The sequence below is a fragment of the Pseudopipra pipra genome, chromosome Z (assembly GCF_036250125.1).
Source record: "Pseudopipra pipra isolate bDixPip1 chromosome Z, bDixPip1.hap1, whole genome shotgun sequence".
Classification (NCBI taxonomy): domain Eukaryota; kingdom Metazoa; phylum Chordata; class Aves; order Passeriformes; family Pipridae; genus Pseudopipra; species Pseudopipra pipra.
In genome coordinates this window covers 18,858,499-18,882,186 of record NC_087581.1, presented here as the reverse complement: position 1 = coordinate 18,882,186, position 23,688 = coordinate 18,858,499, and the positions used below count along the sequence as shown (strand labels likewise).

At 39.9% G+C, this 23,688-nt stretch overlaps 2 protein-coding genes across 8 annotated transcripts in view; one reads left to right on the top strand and one right to left on the bottom strand.

Annotated features, from left to right (window-relative positions):
- Positions 1-436: 436 nt before the first annotated feature.
- Positions 437-14,567, bottom strand: PPWD1 (peptidylprolyl isomerase domain and WD repeat containing 1). Of its 3 annotated transcripts, none has more exons than XM_064641920.1 (11): positions 14,396-14,567; positions 12,967-13,069; positions 12,258-12,358; positions 10,916-11,036; positions 8,679-9,126; positions 7,979-8,169; positions 7,294-7,483; positions 6,063-6,244; positions 2,532-2,613; positions 1,799-1,981; positions 437-800 (listed from the first exon to the last, which is right to left on the bottom strand). In XM_064641920.1, the coding sequence occupies exons 1-11, from the start codon at positions 14,550-14,552 to the stop codon at positions 657-659; spliced, it is 1,902 nt and encodes a 633-aa protein (XP_064497990.1). In that variant the 5' UTR covers positions 14,553-14,567; the 3' UTR covers positions 437-656. The 3 variants fall into 3 exon arrangements, with proteins under 3 accessions (XP_064497990.1, XP_064497991.1, XP_064497992.1); XM_064641921.1 differs by having other exon boundaries at positions 12,967-13,774; positions 14,396-14,457; XM_064641922.1 differs by lacking the exons at positions 12,258-12,358; positions 12,967-13,069; positions 14,396-14,567 and adding an exon at positions 11,958-12,061.
- Positions 14,472-23,688, top strand: part of CENPK (centromere protein K) — a 22,322-nt gene continuing 13,105 nt past the window's right edge. For 2 of the 5 annotated variants that reach the window (XM_064641933.1, XM_064641930.1), the window contains exons 1-4: positions 14,554-14,627; positions 18,877-18,993; positions 20,881-20,937; positions 23,042-23,114. In XM_064641933.1, the coding sequence (XP_064498003.1) occupies positions 14,625-14,627; positions 18,877-18,993; positions 20,881-20,937; positions 23,042-23,114 (250 nt within the window). In that variant the 5' untranslated portion in view covers positions 14,554-14,624. Of the gene's footprint in view, positions 14,628-17,022; positions 17,108-17,240; positions 17,491-18,876; positions 18,994-20,880; positions 20,938-23,041; positions 23,115-23,688 lie in introns of those variants that run through there. The other 3 variants (XM_064641934.1, XM_064641931.1, XM_064641932.1) reach the window with 3 other exon arrangements.

Genomic DNA, 23,688 nt, shown 5'->3' with positions numbered 1-23,688 from the left:
GACTCCCTATGCTAAAATAATGAGAAAGAAAACACTTAAAGAAAAAAATTCATTGGCAACACCAAAAAAATTGCACAGGACTTTATACACTGGCATTCTAAGAGTTGATCATTGCTCTTGGACAGAGAAGACATGGACACAAGCAGTTTTAAAGAACAGAGGTAGATTACATTGTTTGCTTGTCATAGCAAACAGTATCATAACTTAATCTAATTTTTGATACATGGACATAGGATTGAAGAGTTTATGCAGTTTAGGATTTCTGACCTTTTCCTCTGTCAAAGATTTCAATACTATGAAAAGTATTAAAAAAAGAATTAATTAAAAATAAAAGATGCCATATAAACCTGACAAAGTTACAAACACCATCATGGAACACAGTGGGGGGTTTTATCTTTAGTTTTGCATGGAAGATGAAGAAAGACAGTAGAGTTCATAAGAAACATGCTTATGTTTTTACTTTAAAATACAAAGTTATCAGAAATACAGAATTAGGGCACTTTAGGTACATTAAAAATTGTAGAACTGGTGATTGCTCTGTCTTGGTACTCACTATATCTAGAAATTATTTAAAATGTTTCTGTTCTTTCTAGGTCCCTTTCTGGGTCCCATATGCTCATTTTTTTCTGCTTAAGCAGGAACCTTCAACGCCTGCCTTACTTCACTGTGATATTAATGATGCTGATATCCTCATAGGGCTTGTCAGTTTTTGGATTGACTTTTACATTTGAGATTCTCTGAACAACTTCCATTCCTTTAGTCACCCGTCCAAACACAGTGTGCTTGTTGTCTAGCCATGGCTGTTAGAGAGCAGAGGAGAAGAAAGAAAAAGCATGTTAATACAGAAAGCATCACATAGGTTAGGTACCAAAACAGAAAGAAACTAAGTACAAATGGATACATTTTGTATGTCTAGACCATGGCATCTAATACTATGTAAATACCAGCATGCAAGTAAATACTGGGGTGCAGTTAATACACACTCATATGCATTTGAACTTACCTTTTCAATTGTTTTCTCTAAGTACTACAGAGGTCACATTCTACCAGTGCAGTAGCATTGTATAGTTTATTTTAAAGTGTATTCTCAGTTCACAGATGTGCTGTTCCAGTCTCTCTATTTTCACAGAGGAATTTGAAATGCCAGTCCAGAATACTACTAAATTCAAAGTAATTTTCATAGAGTATGCCCAATTTGAATATAGGCACTGACAGAACTTAACAAACTTCAAAACTATGGCAGATATGTGCTATTTTTTTTAAAAAAAAGACACTGGATTTTGAAAAAGTATTTATGAATACATGTCTTGTATCTCTTAGACTCACATACCAAAATTTCTCTTTTGGGCTCTGAAATTATGCACAGATCAAAGGAAATCTTCAAACCTGAACAATGGAATCTTTGTATAGCTACAATTAGCTACACTTAAGGAGACATCCTGGCACTATATCCAAACCCTAAACAACCTACACAATACCTAGATTTCCATCAAGTTTAAATCACTGTTACTGGGATACATAATTGCAAACATGCCTAAGAATGTTTTGTCACCCTTACTCCAATTAAAGGCAAAAGGCCTCTTGTTCACAACTCACAGAAATACTTTTCTGTTTCTTCAGGGACGGTTTCAATGAACCCCACACAGTATACATCATGGTGTGCAGCATTTATTTGCAAAATATTAAGGAAAGATTATTTAGATAGTACTAGTGCAGTCCTTTTTGCATCAGAAAAACTGTATTTTTTACTATCAAGTTAGCCTCTCATGCCTTAAATTCAGCTTTTAATATTACTTACAGTTGGCACTACTGTTATAAAGAACTGGGATCCATTGGTATTTGGTCCTGCATTAGCCATGCTGAGTGTGTATGGTCTGTCATGTCGTAAAGTTGAATGAAACTCATCTTCAAATTCTCCTCCCCAAATACTTTCACCTCCCATTCCTGTACCAGTTGGGTCACCAGTCTGAATCATGAAACCCTGCATAGAAATTATGTGTTATTACATCATTGCATAGAATAAATAACTAAAAGTGTTTTATGCCAGGTGACGTTTTTTCAAACCTACTTCAAACCTAACAAAATGTGTTAAAATGCATTTAAGGCTCTTTTGAGTGATAATCAAGTCAACTTGTGAAAAAGCAACTTCTGTTTTCTCACTCACTGTTCCTCCTAGTAAAGGACAGAAACCTGACTGGACCTTCTGCAAACACTTTGGCTGTATTTGGTGCAGCAGAAATAAGAAGCCGTACAAGAAATGCCCTCTGACATGAAACGAAGTCTTAATTCAAGCAGGATAACTGAACTTATCTTTCAGTTTTCTGCCACCTTTTAGTTGCAGTACAACTATTAAACAACTTTAGTAAATGATTAAGCTGTTTAGAACATCAGAGTTGCTCTGACTTTATAGGGAATTCTAAAGCCACTACAAAAATCCTCTTTCCAAAAAAGGAATGAAAGGGTTAGCAAAGAGGACTGACCACTAGGGTACATTATCTAAACCAACAAAAAATTAACTTGCTACAAGTTACCTTGATGATACGGTGAATTATGTGTCCATTGTAATAGCCATTCCTGCTGTGCACACAGAAGTTTTCCACTGTTTTGGGGCACCTAAAATCATATAATAGAAAACAAAGGCTACAATAAATATTTGTCTGGTGACAAGGCCATAAGGATTTCAGTTGAGACTAAGATCCTGCTGTGCTGAACAGTGTTTCAGCTCAGTGTAGAAAGGGCTTTCATCAAATAGGGAAAAACAGATCCTCCACCTTCTCAAACCCAGAGCTGAAAGCAAAAAGTTGAGGAGTACAAAGCTGAATGATTACACAGGAAGGCAGCAGCAGTGCTGACAACACAGGGATGTTTAAGCTGTTGCTGAGCAGCACAGTGTCGAGGTCTTTTCTGCTCCTCACCCCACCCCACCAGCAAGGAGGCTGGAGCTGCAGAAGGAGTTGGAAGGGGACAGAGCTAAGACAGCTGACCCCAACTGACCATAAGGACACTCCATTCCATACAGCATCATGTTCAGCATATAAAAACTGAGGGAAGAAGTGGGGGACACTTGGAATGATGGTGTTTTGCCTTCCAAAGTAATATATGATTGTTTTCTGGGAAATGGTGGAACATCTATCCATGGGTAGTTGTAGTGGTTTGGATCTTGTTTTCCCCCAGAGGCTAAGAAAAGTGGTAGACCCCAAGGGGTGGAAACCCCTGGAAGTTTTGAAGTTCTGTCCAATGGGTGCTCCTGCAAAAATGTAAACATATCACAAGCTCACCGGAAGAGATGAGTTGTAGTTTTGGTTGTTGGTAGGAGTGGTGGCCATGTTGTAGAGCCACGAGGAAGGGGCTCTGAGCCCCTCGGGGCCTCTGGGGCCTCCCAGCCCCTGGCTGGGGGGGACTGGAGAGACTTGGAACAGTGTTAGACTGGACTAAGTGCCTGTAGTTATGCCGGGAGATGTTTTTCTCCATGGGCGCAGAGCAGCAGCCGGAACTGACCAGAGAAACAGTGGCAGAGAGCCAGGACAGATAAGAACTGAACCAAACAGCAAATGGCATGCAGCACACAGAGAGAACTCCTGGAAGGAGACAGAGAGCCAAGAGAGAGCCAACAGCAGCAGATGAGAGCAGAACTAGCTCTACAGAGAGAGTTGGGGTAAGAACTATACCAGACCCCCAAACTCCTTTGAGACCTCCGGGAAAGGAGGACATGGACTCCTATTTTGGAGAGCAGTTTTAGACATGCAGCACCAGAGAGAGAGAGAGGAGCTAAGAAGCTCAAAAGACGTCCCGGAGCTGGACTGGGACGGCCAGATGGAATGCAGGGGGGGGTTGACCTTGGCCCCCCTCGCTGCTGCTGACAAGCCTGGCAGCCTGAGACAGAGCACAGGAGCTCTGGTAGAACTCTTGAGGCAAAGGCTTGCAACTGAATGCTGCCCAAGATGTTCTGACTCAGGGGTGAATCCCCTGAGGAAGGGACTGTCACAAAGATGCCCCTGCATTTCGTGATATACCCGTGGTGACGCGAGTCTTGTCCCTGCTGGCAGTCCACAGGTGAGGCCTTCGCTTGGACCGAAGGAGAGCTGAGGGGCTTGGAGACCCCCTTGTGTGTATTGAAAAGGGATCCAGCTACAACAATCCAGTTACAGCTGCTGCATGCATGAGATGAGGAGAAACCTGCTGCCTTGGAAGATCCTCCTGCTTTGAGACTGGAAGGGATCTGTCCTTCTTTCCCTCCTGGACTTTTATTTGGAGGGGAGAAGAGATCTGATCCATTGTAAATACCATATGTCATGGTAGAGATAATTGTGATCGTGTGTATAATGTGTTATAGTATTTATTTGTACAGTCATTGTAATATATTCCCTTTCCCCTGTTTGGAGTCTGGTGTGTTTTGTCTGGAAAAAAACCATCTCACATTAGGTTGAGATGTGGGAGGGGGCTTAGACTAGGGAATTAGATTTTGGGGCTATCTCAAACCACGACAGTAGTGGTGAATTAATTCCTTGTTTTGCTTGTGTGCGTGGCTTTTGCTTTCCCAACTAAACTGTCTCTACCTCAGCCCATAAGTTTTCTTATTCCTACTCTCCCCCTTCCATCCCTACAAGAGGGATGCAAGCAAGCAGTTGTGGGGGGGTTAGTTGCTGGCTGGGGGTTAAACAATGACAGTCAGAAAATTAATTATCTCCTCAAGACCTAGTTCAAGGAACAATTGATTAGAGGTTCCCCAGCTTTCTACTTAGACTAATAATTTTGTAAATAAACTGTGTATGCTCCTAAGCAGAAAGCTGTTCACTCTTTTACCTCTACACTTCTTTTAAGATACACATGCAAGGTGTCCAGTGTTGCATACAAGTAAAACTGTAAAAATAAAATGTTTTAATATTATATAACTTGCAGTCAGCACAGTCAGTTTTCCTTCTCTGAAACTACTTGTTAACATTGTTTCGTGAAGAGGTGGAATCTTACTATTCAGGGAAAAAAAGGGACAACCCCTTCAACCTCTGTGACTTGATTTTTTATTTCTGAGAGATGCTACCAGAGTGAAAATTCTTTGTGGTAGCTCTTTTGCTATTTTTTTGAAATGCATTAGTAGCCAAGGTAGATTTACACTGACAAGTTTACAGTCACCCATTTTCCCAATAATGAGAAAATGGCCGAGTCCATAGCTGTAGAGTTACTCTAGCTGTGACAAGGAACATTATCTTGGGTTTTAATGACACTCCAGACTATCTTATGAAAAACAGCACCAGTGATATAACTAAAGGAACAGACAAGATTATAGTCCCAGTTCTTGCTGAGCAGCACTTAGTCATTCACAACTTCATTTCACAACAAAATGGCCAAAGACTTAAACGGCATACAAACCTATATCCTATATGCTCTTCTTTAGTTTTAATCACACTAAAGAGATTTTAAATTCAAAGCTCAGCTGGGAGAAAATACTAGAAAACAAGAAAGGACAAACTTAACAATAAGCAACTCTGGTAATATCGTATGCCTTGTTTTGGATATACACAGCACTAATATTATATGCTGATATAAATGTCATACTGCTCTTAGAGGACCTGAAATAACATAAAATGTAGTACTCTGGCCACATTTTGAAGTTGCAACTACTATTCCTATGGCTTGCACAGACCTCCTGGCCAAATGTTCTGCTGCTGCCAACATCACTTTATTTCCAGATGGAACCAAACAGCTCTGCCTTACACTAATACGTAGCTTACACAGAAGAGTGTGGTTACCTCTCCACATCTGCAGTTGGGGGAACAAACAAAAGTTAAGAAAGGAACAGTCCCCCTGAACCAATAATTAAATAAAACAAAATGGAATTTAAAAAACTCCTGTGCCCCAAACTGTTATTTAGACCTATTTTAACCCTACTTTCTGTTCATCCAGAGTCACATTCCTAGCTTGATGTATTAAGAAACTGTCAAGAAACAAGGACAGTCAAAAACGGGAAAGAAAATAACTATTCCTAGCTTGAAATATAAGTCTTGGATATTGCAACCCCAGGGACAGAAGGAACAAAAACAAGAGAAAAACTACCAAATACATACTCAACAGGAAAAAGCTTGATATGAATATCTCCCATGCTTGTGTGGATGATGGCACTGTCTGAGACTCTTTTGGGACCTTCTGCCTGAGTGGCTGCCATGACCTCTTCTTTAGAAGGTTTCTCATTAAATACATCTCTATCAGAATCTGCACTCTTTGTATCTTCTGGTTCACGTTTAGTAAACTGAAGAACAAAAGAACAGAATGTTAACTGCTTGCTTATCTCCTTTTTTCCCCTTATCTTACACAATGCTCTGTGCCCAAGAAATCAGTGTCATTATTCAACCTGCTAAACATCCAATTCAATTTGAAATGTAGGAAGACAATTCACAGACGTATTCTTGCATTTCAGTGCTGTGCATTACCAGCATTTCCACAGTCACAAATTCCAGTACAACTACATGCAAATCCCAAGTAACTTCTTATAATCTATTATCTCTAGACTTCCTCCCCTTTTGAACAGGAACTCCTCAGTAGTTCAGCACTTTTTCTTTAAAAAGGAGCAGAGAATGTCAGGTTGTTCTGTTATACTCAGACAAATTTGTCAGGTTTCATGCCAAAAGTTTTAGGTGCACTAAAGAAATCAAACTAAATCCTCTTATTCCAATACTACATTAACACGAAACTGTAGACAACCAGCAAATCTAAGTCATAACAGACAGCCCAATCTCTAACCTCTATGGCTATCACCTATCAAATCAACTACTACCTTCTCTGGACTTGCTTGTCTGTTTGGCTTATTAATTGCATCTCACATAAAAATCAAATTGTGAACAGGAAAATGACTCCTATCTTTCTTGGTTGCCTGCTATGTCTGTATTGCTACCGAGTCCTGATGCTGGTCTGAATTTTTTTTCTATTACATTTTTTATACGTACAGTTAATCATTGTTTCTATATAAAATCTGGTTAGTTTTTTTAAATCTTCTTAATTATTTTTCAACTAGAACAAAAGGATATCATCTTCTTGGAGAATAAAAATTTGGATATCCGAAACAACCCCCCTTTATTTAACTGCTTGAGCAATGTGAAAAAATTAAAGCTATTTCTAGCCAATGTATAAATAGTTCAAGCTAAAAATTCCAGAATTTACTTGCAGTATAAAGGAGCTCCTCTAGGAAAGTTTTTTTAGCAAATACTCAAGACAAAAAGCACTAGAAAGGTATAAGGAGAAAAACAAAAAATAATGTAAAGAAAACATCAATACAAGAATTTAAATAGAAACTACACACACCATGTAAAACCTATTTTTTTTAAAAGCTGTGCAGACTACTGTTGGATCTGCCTGGATATTCTGGAGAACAGGATTTTCAGATGCTTTCATCTCTATAGTGATTGCAGCACGATGTTTCTTTGCCACTCCTTGGAATAAAGCTAGTTGCATCATTCTGATGTTCTCTTGTTTTCCCAAGATACGAATGCACCTGAAGTACAAGATGTAAAGAGGTGTAACTACTGTCAGCTGCTCACAGTCACAGAATGTCTCCTTTCTGACTGCAGGACTCAGAGCAAAATTCCCAAATCCTCTCCAAGTAATTATTTATTAATTAAGATGTTTCTCTACTCAAACTTGCTACCTAATTTACCAGTCAGCCTCTATACATAATAAAATCCCAACTAAATGATCCACATTTACTTTACATTATCCCATCCAGTTGGCCAGAGATTAATAGGTTACACATTTTTAATACACATATGCCTGCCGTGTTTTGTCCTTATTTTACTAAGCTTTAATCTGCAACAACTCATTATAAAGCATGGGGCTATCTTCTCTACAGTCTAATGTAAGGCTCCCAAATAACAGCACAAAAAGTCTGGAGACCTCCACAGCCATATCAAGTTTTAAATATGCTATAGATGTGACTGAATACAGACTTTGAAACAGAAATGTTATCTCAATGTGTGTCACTGGAACTTACCTGTTAGTCTCTACATTGATGACCTTAATGCCCAACATTGTTCCATAGAGAACAAAGTGTCCAGTTTCATCAAAAATTATATTAATTAATCTTACTGCATCCACTTTCTCCAGCTCACGCTCGACTGCCATTCGTCGGCCAAACTCCATGTCTGGTAGTTGCTGTCTCATCTGCTGAAGTTCGGTAAACATCTACAGAAAAAAACTCCACATCACTATTATATTAACATATTTTAAACTTTTTATACAGCAAAACACTAATCCACATGATTAGAAAATACCAAATTCAACTGAGACTACTCCACTCAAATGAAGAATTTAAACAAATACAAGTAATGCTTTCTTTATTTTCATCATGCAATAGGCATGTTATAGGACCAGGCTTAAGCAAAGAAAGGTGTGCAATATTATTTGAAATTCTCTGTAATTGCTTTCTAGTAAAATGTAATCTAGCAGTATGAAAACAGATGAAAATCAACACCTGTTTCACTATGTAAGTAACATAAATCTGTAAGAATTCATTTGGGACAAAGCAATACAGAGGGCAACGAAGAGAACATGGAAGGCCTTTTCTGCAAGAAAAATATAGGAAGGAAGTTCGCTTTTAGAAACAAATGATTAACTTAGGTGAATGTGCTGGCAAATAAATTCAAATAAGTACAGAAAATGACTTAAAGAAAGAGAAACAAGACAAAACTCACACTCAGAGATTCGTCAAAGACTCTCATAAGCTTCCCCGTCAGAAAACGAAAAATTCTAACTTTTCTGTCAGACCCAAGAGTGGCCATTTTCTTGCCATCAGGTGAAAAACTTATACTGGATGGGTAAGCCTTGCATTTAGCAAATTCATACAGATCAGTATCTGTTTTATACTCCCAGTTCACATTCTTGGGGAATTTATATTCGTGAGGTGTACCAGTCCAGTACTCGATCATTCCAGACTTGTCAGAAGACACAACTACTTTGTAGACAGGGTTCAGCCGTATCTGAGTAAGCGAGGATGTATGGAGTTTATCAAAAACATGAAGTGGCTGGTTATTTCCTCGGCCATCATATATGAATATTTTTCCTGTGCTCTTCTCGGATGTTGCAACAGAAGATATGGCATCTCCAGGACAATATACCCATTCACATTGGCCAGGGTGGTAGCTGCAACAGAGAGTGGAAGGAGAAAAAAGCAAATAAAGAAAGAAGGAATGGTGTTAGATAAGAGTTGAGTTACGCTGTACACTTGAAATCAAATATTCTCTTCCATCTGTTAAGTGATTAATGCTTCATTAGAAATGAAGACAACTGCACCTCTGCCATACACTTACAGGAAAGGTCAACTACATCTTGCCAAAAAAATAACTCCCACAACAAAAAACCCAAGTGATATAAACAAAATTAAGACAATCTCCCTATATTCAATAAGAGTTGTGAATGCATCTAAGAAGGAACTCATTTGCTACTTGCAAAAACACATTCTACAAATAAAATAAGACAGAAATATGTTCAATAATATAAGTTATGTCTGTTTTACAGTCTGTAAGCAAAGATTGAGAACCAGAACTCAAACTAAATGGCAGACCTCAAAGCAATGATATTCCTTTTCCATAGGAAAGTCATATTTAGTATCCTTTCACAAATCAAATTAACAGACGCTAAAGGACACTATTATGATAGACACTAATAATTTGGATTTTCAATGCCTGTCTGGTAGAGAAAAACATAACCAGGACTTCGTCTCAGGTTCACCAGAAAGAACAGGATCAAATAAATAAGTATGAAGTCTCTGCAGAAATAGCCAGCCTTGTCCAGATCACTGATGGAAGCATAAAGCATGGGGATCTTGATTACCAAGGTTGGAAAAAATCTATTTAAAGATAAATCAGGGAATCTACTACAGAAAAATGTTATCAGTAGCATTCTCGCAGGATTCCTGAAGCAAAACTGATTTAAATTCTACCTCATTTTTCCCTGAAGTCTCAAGCAACAACAAAAAAGGGCATCTTCTATTGTAACAGCTTTGTTTTTTTTTTTGCTTATGTATAATTCTATTGATTTTTGTAGAGACAGTACAGGGCTGCTATGTAGAAAATACCAGCAAAATCAAAAGACAAAGGCTAACTGGAATTTTTCCACAGCAGACAGCCAAGAGAGAATCAATTCCTATAGGCTAAGTACATTATCTGGAGAATGATATTAAAACTGTAACTAGCAAAGCAGATAGCACAAGCTTTTTTCCCTGAGTTTATACTTCTATTCAGTTTCACAATTAACCAGTAAGTAGTAGAGTAGGAGGAATAAGTTTTTCAATGCTAAAAGACTTGTGAAAAAAAACAGTATTTCCACCATTCTTAATGCAGCACTCACTGATCCTCCAAACCTTCAAACCCACCCTTGTAACAGTGTAGGGCTTGTTTTTCTCTGGTATTGTTAATAATTGTAGTAACATACATTCTTATTGCTCCCAGATCCTTTAGCTACAAAACATGCAATTACAAAAATGCTACAAAAGCAAGAGGAAGGAAAGCAACATTGTTTCTAGCAGAAGAAGGAAATTTGTATCCCTATGACAACAAATAAGACCATATATACAGGCCAAATCCCTTCTCTAGTGGAACCATTAGTGGACTGTAATTTCTAAATTCAGTGCCAAACAACAGAAAAAATTATGCCTTGTTAAACATTTGGAGAAACACCACATCTTTGTGCATAACTGAGAAAATGCCTTTCCTACTCCTCTCTTGTAGTGTTCCAGTCAAAATTTTTCTATTCAGTCAGGCAGTCTCCAGCCATTGGATTCATTTCAGACAATGAAATTTACTCAGCTTCATCTGATTTAGGGAGGGGGTGAGGGGAGAAACATCAAAACCTCCAAATTATTGACCTACCTCTTAGCAAAATGATCCCCATTTATAATCCCAAACAAACACTTCCAAACTAAGTAACTTACCCAAGTTTCAGCATGTTGATCATGTCAAAGTTGACTACATCAAACACCTTCATTGCTTTGTCATCTCCAACTGAACAGAACAATGCTCCCTCTGAACTAACAGCAATACTCTCAATAACACCTGTTAATAAGGTTAACACACTATTAAGAAACGGGAAAGGACATCCTTCATTTCAATATAATATAGGAAAAAAACCTACTGAAGTTTAAGCCTCCCAACTGTTTTGCTACCTTTTTTACTTCAAAGACTACCTGAATTCAGTAAATTACTGTTAAAAAAAATGCCAAAACACCACTGGGTATCCTATCAGTGTTTTGACTTAGGTATGTGACAATGAACTACTTACCACCTACATAAGGGAAATATTTTAATGGCAATTACTTCAATTTAAAATGTTGATTTTATAAAATTGAGAACATTATGATGTGGTAAAAATCAGGTGCTCTTCAGCTTGTATTTCTCAATAGGGAAAACGCAGCAGAACTCTGTAGACTATTACCACACAATACTCAAAATTACTCTGCAATTGAACCTTCCATAAATTTCTCATAATGCTTATTTTTGCCTGGTAGGTTTTGTTTTCACATTTTGCTTCTGTATATAATGAGAATCTGACAGTTAAGCTCAAGAACCTACTTTAATATTTCTTGCAACTCTAAAAGGAAACTATTTTTACTACCTATTATTAAATATTTTTCTTACTGTAACAGTCAGCATATCAAACTGAGGGGTTTTTTCCTTCAGGTATATGATAATTTCTAACACCATGGAGAGCGTCATTTTCTGTTCAGTCTATTTAACACTCAGCACAGTGTTGAAGAACTCTGTGTACTTATTAGCTTAGAAAATTGGGTTAAAATTACTCTTAATTGCAATTCGGCCAATAATCATAACAATGATGTAGAATTTACTCTACAGTTACAATAACTCCAGATGAAAAAAATGCACTTTTTTCCTTACTACAAGGGACAAAAAAATACAACTTAATTTAAAGCAACATATTTTTAAACTCCTCTGGATTTTAGGAACCCTGTTATGTACCTTGTTAAGTTATGTCCCAGATATTCTTCCACAGGCAGGACACAAGGTAATGCAAAGGATGTAGGGGATCTGTGCAAGCAGAGTCCTACATGTTTTATTCTCACCCTATCCCTCCTGCAGTCTGGAGGCAAAACATTACAGGACAGAGGAACGAAGGAAGACAGGTAAATATCAATTAATTCCTGACTGCACCAAATGAACCCCAGAATCTGTCTCTCTATTTGCACTCCCTCTTTAAACAACAAAATCAATGGGAAGGAAAAAGTGAGGCCCTTTAAAGAAGAAAAAGCAACTTCTCACCCAGGTGACTTCGGAAGTGTTTAACAAACTCAATCCCTTCTTCTATTTTTTTCCAGAATTTTACATGTCCATCATGACTGGCTGTTATGATAAAATCTGTCCTACAATTACAAAAGAAAATTAAAAACAAGAAAAGAGATAACACTTTCCCACTGGTCAGTAATCTGCACCATAATTAACACTCTGTAGAGGATGAACTTTTAAGAAATTACTGTGACAATCTGTCTGAATGGGTACTATCACTCCTGGAAAAGCAAACAGGTATTTTAATGCATTCTGGATTAATATATGAAAAGTCAACACTCTGAAAAATTATAACACTATCCTTTCTGAATATGCAAATGTAACTCCTATTTTAGTCCACAGTAGTTACTATTTACGTGTGTGTGCGCGCGCGAGTGTGTGTGATCTCTGCAGTCTGCTGAATGGTGCTTTTTCAGAGGCAGTCAGTCAATCTTATTCCTGTATATCCTGCACATTTTGATAAGGATTTTAAGACCCTCCTTTAGTTTATGTAAACATTTTTTTTAATCTTCCTTCTAAGTAAACCTTTCCTTTGCACTTAGTTTTCAAAAAAAAAAAAACCGAAACTTTTAAAAGTTACAGGACACTGTAACTTTCCATTACTAAACATTTAAAATGAAAACTTCTTATCATATATAAAAATACACCCCTGACAAAGAAATAGCCCGGAAAAAAAGATACTTACTTAGTACACGCTACGTGTGTAATGACATCTCTGTGCATGTAACTGCGTTCATACATTGAAGCAGATGGTAGATTTTCAAGGTAAACGTGTTCAAATTCAAGAACTACACAGAATAAAAAGAAAAATCAGGAAGGTTTTTTTTCATAAAGGTACAGCTTCTGTTCTCCCTCACTTGAATTGCTTATTCATATTTCAGTCTAAAATATGCTAGGATTTTGTACAAACATAATAAAAGGGCTTTTAGATCTGGCTTTGCACTCAAATTTTTAGTGGACTAAAACCACTCAAACTCTGCTTGAACTCATACTGCTTTTCCCTTTTAAAGCAACTATTACCTCAGCTGTCTCAATATATGAAAAAAATAAAAATCAACAATTTACTTCCAGAAAAGGGAGGGTTCTCTCCACCTTATTTTATTCCAAAACAAAATGTATCCCTGTTGTTAAGAGATTCATGATCTCACCCAGGTCTTGTAGTTTAAAGTCCAAGTACTGACAGACACCTATCTCTTTCATTGTTTAACTGGCTCACCCAAAACAATCTGATTTTGGCATTTGTCTCTTGATTTTTACACCCTGTTAACACCTGCAAATGGCATTTGTTACTGAACCTGCACGTGCTGATCATCGTTAGAGGCACATTTACTTTACAATGACACCTGGAAAGCTGAGAGTTGCTGCAGTCATCAATACCATGCCTCAAAATACAGCCTAGAGGCATCTCCATTTTAGGGCGATGATCCAGAAAACAGACGAACTCCACAGCCCTAAACAGCAAAGCTTCAGTCTGCACAGCAGGGGCTCTGAGCCTGATAGTGTCCACGAGAGAAAGCAGAAATCATAAATCATAGAATGTTAAGGGGTTGGAAGGGACCTTAAAGATCATCTTGTCCCAACCCCCCCCCACCATAGGCAGGGATACCTCCCAACAGACCAGGTTGCTCAAGGCCTTTTCCAACCTGGACTTGAACACTGTCAGGGTTGGGGCATCCACAACCCTCCTGGACAACCTGTTCCAGTATCTCACTACCCTCACAACGAAGAATTTCTTCCTAATATCTAACCTAAACTTTCCCCTTTTCAATTTGAACCCATTACTCCCTGTCTTGTCACTACAGTTCCTGACGAAGAGTCCCTCTCCGTTTTCCCTGTAGCCCCGTCCAGACACTGAAAGGTTGCTGAGTTCTCCGCGAACTTCCTCATCTCCAGGCTGAACAGCTCCAATTTTCTCAGCCCCTGATGCCCCTGGGCTGTTACTCCGCACCCGAAGGGTTCCCACACAGCGTGGCCATTTTGCAAGGCAGACACCGCTACAGAACACACGGGCCCAGCCGCCCTCCCCCGGGGCTGCTCCCGCCGCTCCGAACCCGGCCCGGGGCAGCGCTCCCCAACGCAGGGTCCGGCCGGTGGACGTTCCGCTCCTCCGTTACCTCTCCTTTTCTTCGCCTGCGCGGCCTCCCCTGGGAGCGGCCCGACCCAGCGCTCCTCCTCGTCCTCATACTCCCCCAGTTCCGCGGCTCCCCGCTCCTCGCCCGCCGCCGCCTCCGGAGCCTTTCGCTTGCGCTCGGGCTCGGCGGCCGCCATCATGGTACGTCACCGCCGCGCGCCGGGCGCTCCGCCAATGACTCACGGCTGAGGAACGGCGCGCGCGAAGACGGCATGGTAGTAACGGTTGGGAGCGGGCGGCGGGGATTCCCGGCGGGATCCAGGGATAACGAGGGGGTCCCGCCGCTCAGGCACCGCGGGGCCGGGATGAGATCGCGGCCGCTGGGGCGTGGGGCGGCCGTGGAGGGGGCGCGCTGGCTTTTCCCGCCTGAGAAGGGGCGGTGTTCGCCCTTCGCCCGTGAGGGGAGACCGACCACCTTGTCCCTCCCCGCCGCTCGGGTGGAGCGGGGGCTCCCTGCCTCCCTTCTGCTTTCTTTTTGTCATCGCTTTTGCGGTGTTATTTCTGTCCTTCATATGTTCTCCTTCCTAAAGTGAATTGCTGCCTTCCTGCCTTTGTCCAGCGGCCGCAGTTACTTTCCTCTCTGCTCCCTGAGTATCTTCCCGTAGTTGGTCGCGTTTGGGCATATGACACATTTCAGCTCATCAGTGTCTGAAGAGAGGGTGCCAGGGGGATGGATCCGGGCTCTTTTCGGGAATACCAAAATGAATATCATAGAATCATAGAATAGATTGGGTTGGAAAAGACCTCCAAAATCATCAAGTCCAACCCCTGATCCAACTCCAATTACCGTATCATGGCACTAAGGGCCACGTCCAATCTCTTTTTAAAAACCTCCAGGGATGGTGAATCCACCACCTCTCTGGGTAGGCCGTTCCAATGCCTGATAACCCTCTTTGTAAAGAATTTCTTCCTAACATCTAACCTAAACCTCCCCTGGCAGAGCTTGAGCCCATGTCCCCTTGTCCTATTGTTGGTTGCCTGGGCGAAGAGACCAACCCCCGCCTGGCTATAACCTCCCTTCAGGTAGTTGAAGAGAGTGATGAGGTCGCCTCTAAGCCTTCTCTTCTCCAGACTAAATAACCCCAGCTCCCCTCAGCCTCTCCTCATAGGACTTATGCTCCAGTCCCTTCACCAGTCTCTGGACCCGCTCCAGCACCTCAATATCCTTCCTGAACTGAGGGGCCCAGAGCTGAACACAATACTCAAGGTGTGGCCTCACCAATGCAGAGTACAGGGGAAGGATCACTTCCCTGCTCCTGCTGGCCACACTGTTCCTGAGGAACAACTGTGGGTGACCGAGCACTGGAACAGGTTGACCAGAGAGGCTGTGGAGTCTCCCTCATTAGAGATAATCAGAAACCGTCTGGACGCAATCCTGTGCAACGTGTTCTACGATGACCCCGCTGGAACAGGGAGTTGGGACCAGATGACCCTCTGTGGTCCCTCCTAATCTGACGGATTATGTGATTCTGTCACTTTCCTAAAGCTTACCTGTTTGCTTGGCTGGCATAGAGTCTACAATGCACACTTTTTGTCCCTGCATGTTCATTCATGGCTGGGCTTCGCGAACGAAGATTTGGGAAGGCTCTATCCACATTTGCTACAGGCACGCTGGTGGCTTATGAGGCCAATACGAGACAGACATATCCGATTGCAAAAGGCACAGCAGAAAGACTCCTTAGATGGTGTATTCTGCAATGCACGGTTCTTTCTGCGTTGCCTTTTTTCCTCGAGAGTGATCCTGCGTGTGTTCTCAAAGGAGACAGCAGCGTTATAGATGGTGTGTCTCCAGGCCTCCCGATTTGAGGCCAGAGTAGACCAGTTATGTTGATCAATATGGCCAAGGCTGAGATGTTGTTTCAGGGAGTCCTTGTATCTTTTTTTCGGGGCTCCTCTCTTGCAGCAGCCAGTGGCAAGTTCACCATAGAGCAGGATCTTAGGGAGGTGGTCGTCCTTCATCCTGGAGACGTGCCCTGCCCATCGCAGCTGCGTTCTCAGTAACATGGCCTCAATACTTGTGGCTGCTGCTTGCTCTAGAACAGATGTATTGGTCACATAATCTGACCAGTGGATGTTTAGGATTGTACGGAGGCAGCGTTGATGGAAGCGTTCTAAGAGACGCAGGTGGTGGCGGTAGATGACCCATGATTTGGAACCATACAGGAGAGTAGACAGCACTATGGCTCTGTAAACACTGATCTTGGTGCTTTTCTTCAAGTGTTTATTATGCCATACTCTTTTGTGGAGTTTTCCAAAAGCACTCTATGCCTTTGCTAACCTGTTGTCTATCTCCCCGTCAATCTTACCATCCGAGGAGATGAGGTTACTGAGGTAATTAAACTGCTGGACTGATCTGAGTTCTGATCGGCCAATGGTGATATGGGGATGATGGGAGACTTCCTGAGGTGCAGGTTGATGGAGGACCTCTGTCTTCTTTAAGCTGACTTCCAGCCCAAAGAGCTCAGCAGCATCTGCAAAGCAGGATGTTAAACGCTGCAGAGCTGCTTCTGTGTGGGCAACAAGGGTGGCGTCATCAGCATAAAGCAGCTCCCGGACAAGATGGTTTAAAGTCTTGGTGTGGGCCTTGTAGTTTCTACCTAATTATGTAGTCCTAAAACAGAGTCAGAAGGAATAACGTATTGAAATTGGAATGCATTGATAGTCATGACATGCCAAAAAAGCCTTCAGTTTTCAGGTATGGTGTAAAAATAGAAACCTAATTTAACCATACAAAAATAGGGAAAACTGCAAGCTACAAGGAAAAACCATCTGAATATGATACTCCTGTATATGCACTATGTGAGGTAATTAAGAGCACAGCATAAAGGATCACAAGTCAGTTTGGCTTGCCTCTCATATCTCACAATGTGTACATTCTGAAACGTTGTCTAAAAATTTAAAGCCAAGAATAACAGAATCATTTGATCATTTTTGTATAGTGGTTTTTTTCCTGGCTGTGTATTCAGAGTTTTATTTCATATAATACTTGTATGGTGATTAATTGTATTATTGCAGGGGACAGCAGGGGGAATATGGATTTTTTATTCCACCCCAAGATCCTTTTCAAACTTTCAAAAGGTTGGGTACTTTTTCTTCCTTCCCTTTTTTCTTTTCTTTTTTTTTCCCCCACTCAAACCCCCTTTGTTTGTCTCCTTGACAGTTTTTTATGTCTCAGAAAAAAAGTACATTGCATCTCAAGGCTGTTTAGTTTATTTCTTAGTTTCTTCTAGGCAGTCTTTGCTTGAGGCATTTCAGAAGTCTTAATAAATTATGTGAACTACTTCTCTTTTATATGATGGAAACATTCCAAGGCTCTTGCTCTTAAGAAGATAATGATTTTCCTTTGCTAAAACTATGCTCTTTAGACTTTATCAGATCATGGCAAGCTAGGTATTCTAGGGTTCTGTTTTTAATTATTGATGCAATAAATTAGCCTGGAAGATTAGTAGAAGTATTGCTACCTTTCAGTACTCTAGAATAGTTCCAGCATTCAGTGAGATGTTCTGATTTATTTTTTTTTGTCCTTGAACTTTGGGAGTACTAGCTGAATATTTGACTCCTTTTAATTTACTTGGGATTTTGACATAATTTTCTCTGATTCTGTGTTTTTATTCTGAAAATGAACAAAAAGTTGAGTTAGAAATTTGTGCATTATTAAGAGATGTATATTAGATCTTTTTTTTAATCTCTTTAATCTGGTTGACTTAGTGATCCACTTAAGTATTTTTAAAGGCTTTCTGCATCTAGTACATCTAGGAAGTTTCTATTGGTTGTTTTACCTTGGGGAGAAAAGTTTCCTTTGAGTGCCATTTTGGCCCTTCTTGTTAAGATGTTTCCCATCTTAGCCGCTGTCGTCATTTGGGTATTTTAATAGATTTAACTGGGAGTAAATTTCTGAAATTGTGTGTGTTTCTCTCTGACCCAACATTTCTCAAAGTTTTTATTTTAACTTGGATTAATTTTTCTCTCGGATGTCTTGGTGCCCTCTTTCCTTGGTTGCCTGTATTTTTTTTTTACTCTTTTGTTTGTTTTTCTAGTAATTTTGAGGATGCTTTAATTTGTTAATCAAAAATATTCTGAATTGTAGTGAAGGAGAAATAGATTAGGACATTTATTGGAAGACAGAGCAGAAGTAACTGCTTAAGAATTTTGCAGATATATGGAGGAAAAGCATAACTTTGTAGATGTGAGATTCTCTTATTGTTTCTGTATTAAAGTTGTTGAAAAGAAAAGCCATTGCAGGTAATCAAAGCAGATTTGAAAATTTAGGATTTTGTGATTCAATTTTAAAAGTGAATTATTCGTGTCTTCTGATTTTACTATAGTCATATAGTTAGCTGATTTTACTTAATTGAAAGCTTTGCATTCTGTTGCATATTTGACCTGAAGTGGCAGGTATGATTCTGTAACTGGTAATAATTATTGTAGATATACACGATAACTGTTCTGTTTGCTTGTTATTAGGCTGAACCCATCAATGCAGCACCCACCAAGGCAGAATGCACCAGTGAACTTTGTCCTGTAGATGCCAAGAAAGAACTCTTGATGGAATGTAACAATATTTGGAAGGAATTGGAACAGGTATGGGAACCATAAGTGATAGACTAGATTTGTTGTAAACTTTTGTCAGAATTGTTTTATTCACTGCCTGCTTACCCCATCTCTTCCAAAGAAACCACCACAACAAAACAAAAAGAATAAAAAGGCCAAAGGTAGATGTGCTGGCAGGGGTGAGGGATGCCTTGCATTCAAAGGTTGTTTACACTGTGCTGATGTTATGATTTAGTTAGCGTGGAGTATGTATTAAATTAGGGAAAATTAAACTATTTACTTATGGTAGTACCAGCACACTGAGACTTGAGATCCTTCTCTAGCCTCACACAAGATGGGATTCCAGTGCTGTTCACAAGTAGTTTATAGCTTAAAGGAGAGAATCGGAGGAGAGGCATAAAAGGACAAAGATGTTTGCAAATGCTTATCCAAACTGATGGTTATATCATCATGGTTAAAATTTATATCTCTCTGATATATGGTACAATATGCTGTACAATATGCTAATAATAACATTTTAGGGCAGATTAGTTTTATTTAAGGAATCCCAGGAAAGATAAATTTCTGTCAGTTCTGAGGGAATGCTGTGCATTCTATAAGATTCTGCCAAGTCTCATGAAAGGTCATCTTCTAAATTATATTTTCAGTCTTAATTGCTACGCTCAATTTTAAATGCTATCTGCTTGAGTTCTGAGTTGTAGGTTCAAAGCAGTAAAATTTCAAAAACGGAAGTAAAGGTATTTCTGAACTTAAAGTAGAACAACATACAGACAACTCACAGTGCAATAATTTTACATAATTAGATTTAAAGATACTAAGGTGTCAGGGAATTCTCTGTCTGGGTTTCTGAAGTTGTGTTTGGAGGACCTGAACTTTTCTTTGAAATTTTCAAATTAGAAGGGAAGTTAGAATGCTTATTATTTTGAATTTAATTAAAAGTCTTAGATATCTTGTATCTCATTCCCATCATCCCCAGAATAATACAGGAAGTAATAATGTCTGTTATTTTTGGAAGTTGATAAAAATAGTAGGATTTTCAGTACTTTGATTTTTCATTCTGAATACGCATGTTTCAGAAAGAAGTTTAAACAACTAATAGTCATTGAGTGGGATCGTGGGTATATGGTTACAATGTAATGTTCAAATGGTTGTGTGACGTCATTAGTAGTTTTTGTAGGAGAAATCCTGTGTTGTGTTTTGGTTTCCAGACATTAACAACAAGGTTTCCAAAGTACTGCTTACTGTTGAGTAGAGTACATCTTGCCCTGTCATGGGATAGGTTGAATTGCTGACAGTTATGAAACAAGAAAGTGTTCAGCAGATGTCTCCTGTTGAAGCCTTGGATATCTGTGGTGGCCTGAATTTCAGACTGCATATACTTCCCATTGCAATCATGGGAGCTGATGTAGTGCACTTCTGAAAGTCAGACCACTTCTGAAGGGTGCAGTATACTGCCCTAAATGACTTTAACCTAAAAATGTGTATTAAAATGGGATTAATCTCTTCGGAGAGCCAGAGGAGTAGCAGAAAGTGTGTTAACTTCTCAGCAGCTTCCCTGTTCAGCCTTGTGCATGACTCTCTTCCCAGTTTCTCGTGTTCTTCACATGATCAGTGCCTTTCCCGATATGAACTTTTCCCTCATAATTTGCCTTCTTACTCAAATGATACATCTTTTTTTTAGCTGCTACTTTTCTGCTTTCCAGTTAATTAAGTTCTGCTTTACTGTGGTGCGATTTCAAAATATTTCTTAATTTGCTGTTCTGGGTAAGGATCTAAGGGATGTGGTGGGATCCAAGTCACAACTCTTTTATTCCTATATTTAAAAAGTTATGTTCAACTTTCTAAGCATTGTGTTCTGTTGTTACAAAAGGGAAGAGTAAACAAACATTGCTTGTGTTTTGTTTCCTTTCTACCCAGTGTCAAAGCAAGATAATGCTTCTAGGAATAGAAACACTGCTAAAATCAGATACCAAGGTAAGACAGTTGTTTGGTTTTTTTTATTTTCCACTAAATACTTTGTTTTCTATAAAGACCATAGAATCATAGAGTGGCTTGCGTTGGAAGGGACCTTAAAGATCATCTATTTTCAGCACCCCTGGCATAGGCAGGGATACTTTTACTAGATCAGGTTGCTCAAAGCCCTGGTCTGGAACCCTTCTAGGATGAGGCATCCGCAGTTTCTCTGGGCAACCTGCTCCAGTGTCTCTGCACTCTCACAGTAAAAAATTTCTTCCTAATATCTAATCTAAACCTGTCCTCTCTCGGCTTAAGACCATTGCCCCTTGCCCTATCACTACAATGCTCATGTAAGTAGTCCCTCTCCAGCTTTCTTTTAGGCCTGCAAATACCATTCAGGTAGTGCAAGGCTGCCCTAAGGTCTTTCTGGAGCCTTCTCCAGGCTGAACAATGTCAACTCTCCTAGCCTCTCTTCGGAGGAGGAGAGATGTTGCAGCACTTCAGGTGGGGTCTCACCAGAGTGGAGTAGAGGGGCAGAATCCCCTCCCTCAGCCTGGTGGCCACACTGCTTTTGGTGCAGCCCAGGACATGGTTGTCTTTCTGGGCTGCAAGAGCACATTGCTGGGTCATATCCAGCTTTCCATCCACCAGGATCCCCAGGTCTTTCTTGACAGGGCTACTTGCAATCCATTCATTCCCCAGCCTGTATTGATACCAGGGCTTGCCCTGACCCTAGGTACAGGACTTTGTGTGTGGTCTTGTTGAACTTCATGTTTTGCACAGGCCCAGCCATCCAGGTCCCTCTGGATGGCATCCCTTCCCTCCAGCATGTTGGCTGCATCACAGAGCTTGGTGTCAGCAAACTTGCTGAGGCAGCACTCGATCCCACTGTCCACATTGCCAACAAAGATGTTACACAGTGCTGGTCTCTAAAACAACCCCTGAGGATTGCCACTCATCACTGGTCTTTGCCTGGACATTGAACTGTTGACTGCCCCTCTGACAGTAACCATCCAGCCAGTTCTTACCCACTGAGTGATCTGTCTGTCAGATCTGTGTCTGTCCAGTTGAGTGACAAGGATGTCGTGCAGGACAGTGTCAAATGCCTTGCACAAATCCAGGTAGATTACATCAGTAGCTCTGCCCTTATCCACCAATGCTGTAATCCTGTTATAGGAGGCCACCAAATTTGTCAGGCACAATTTGCCCTTAGTGAAGTCACATTGCCTAATACCAATCACCTTCTCATCTTCCACGTGCTTCAGCATATTTTACAGGAGGATCTGCTCCATGATCTTGCTCAGCACAGAGGTGAGACTGACAAATCTGTAGTTCCCTGGATCTTTCTTTTTCTGTTTCTAAAAATAAGGGTTATGTGTACCCTTTTACATTCAGAAACTTCAGCAGACTGCTGTGACTTTTCAAATATGATGGATGGTGGCTTTGCCACTTTATTTGCCAGTTCCCTTAGGACCCTCAGTGCATCTGTGGTGGGTTTGACCCTGTCTTGCCACCAGGTGCCCACTAAAGCTGCTTATTCCTCCTCACTTGGACATTGGAAAGGAAATATAACTGAAACCTCATAGGTCAAGATAAGGACAGATTTACTAACTTTGAAGCACACAACTGATGAATGATTAACATAGGCAGCAAAATGGAGAGGTGTGTAACTTCAATACCTATTTGGACTATTTCCTAATTAGTGCCTACGTAATTTCTTCTTGAAAAGTGTCATTCTGATACTGTCCATCATAGTATCCTTCTGGACATGTTGTCCAGCTGTGGGATGAGCAAGTTCAGCCATGAAGGAGAAGTCAGGATGTGAAGTATTTGTTATTGCTTCTAGTAGCTCCTCTTTAGTTGTAGTCATTGCAAAGAAAATTAGGGGAAAAATGCCAACTCTGACTCCTTCTCATTTCCCCATTTTGAAAAAATAATATAAATGTTTTTGATCTCTGCAAGTGATTTTAAAATATTTTGAAGGAATAAGTGTTCTATTGTTGTAGATGCTCTTCTGTTTTCTACTGTATGAACTTATTAATTTAACTTCTATCCTGTTCTACGTCATTTTGCACCAGTGCAATTTAACACTTTAAGAGATGCTTCTTTTCTTGTTACACAGCTTGCCTTGTTAATGCTGCAATGGAAAGCTTTAATAGTAGATTATCAAGAGTGCCATGAGAGAAGTCCTGAAAGTAAGTAACTGTTTCCCTGTAAAGGATGCTGATTGTGTTTTCGTATACTTAAAAATTAAATATTTCGCACAGTAGCTTGTATGTTTCATTTCTTTATTCTTTTTGCACTTCAGCTCTAAGTTGACTTAAAAGTGATTTCCTCTATAACCTGATCTTATAATTCTGCACAAATAAATGCATGATTTATGCCACCATTCATCAGTCAGTTAAGTGGAAACACAACTGTTAGCAAATCTAACAAAATAACGAAAGTCCATTATGCTGTTACCCTCCTTCATGTTGTTCTCTGTGTGATTGTTTCTTCTCCATCTTTCATTTGTGTTTCCTTTTTAGAACAGAACTACTTTGTCAAAAAATATTGTCTTCATCTTGTCTTTTAAGAATCTATTACATTTTTTTAATCTTTGCAAGTATTGCTAATAAGCTAACAATTATTTGCCCAGGTATAGTTTTAACCATACCTCCTCTGATTTTTTTTTTTACTAATACTTCACACAAGTATGTTGTATTATGATGTATTAGTTGAAACTTTGGAGTAGACGTTTAGTGTTAAGCCCATTACACCATAATAAAA

What these genes read in the sequence shown, in the direction of transcription:
- PPWD1 (XM_064641920.1), bottom strand. Translation starts at nt 14,552, where the DNA reads ATGATGGCGGCCGCCGAGCCCGAGCGCAAGCGAAAGGCTCCGGAGGCG. An exon ending in TAATTCACCGTATCATCAAG is followed by an intron (nt 1,982 to 2,531) that starts GTAACTTGTAGC and finishes ATTTCTATGCAG; the next exon opens with GGTTTCATGATTCAGACTGG. An exon ending in TTATAACAGTAGTGCCAACT is followed by an intron (nt 801 to 1,798) that starts GTAAGTAATATT and finishes GCTCTCTAACAG; the next exon opens with CCATGGCTAGACAACAAGCA.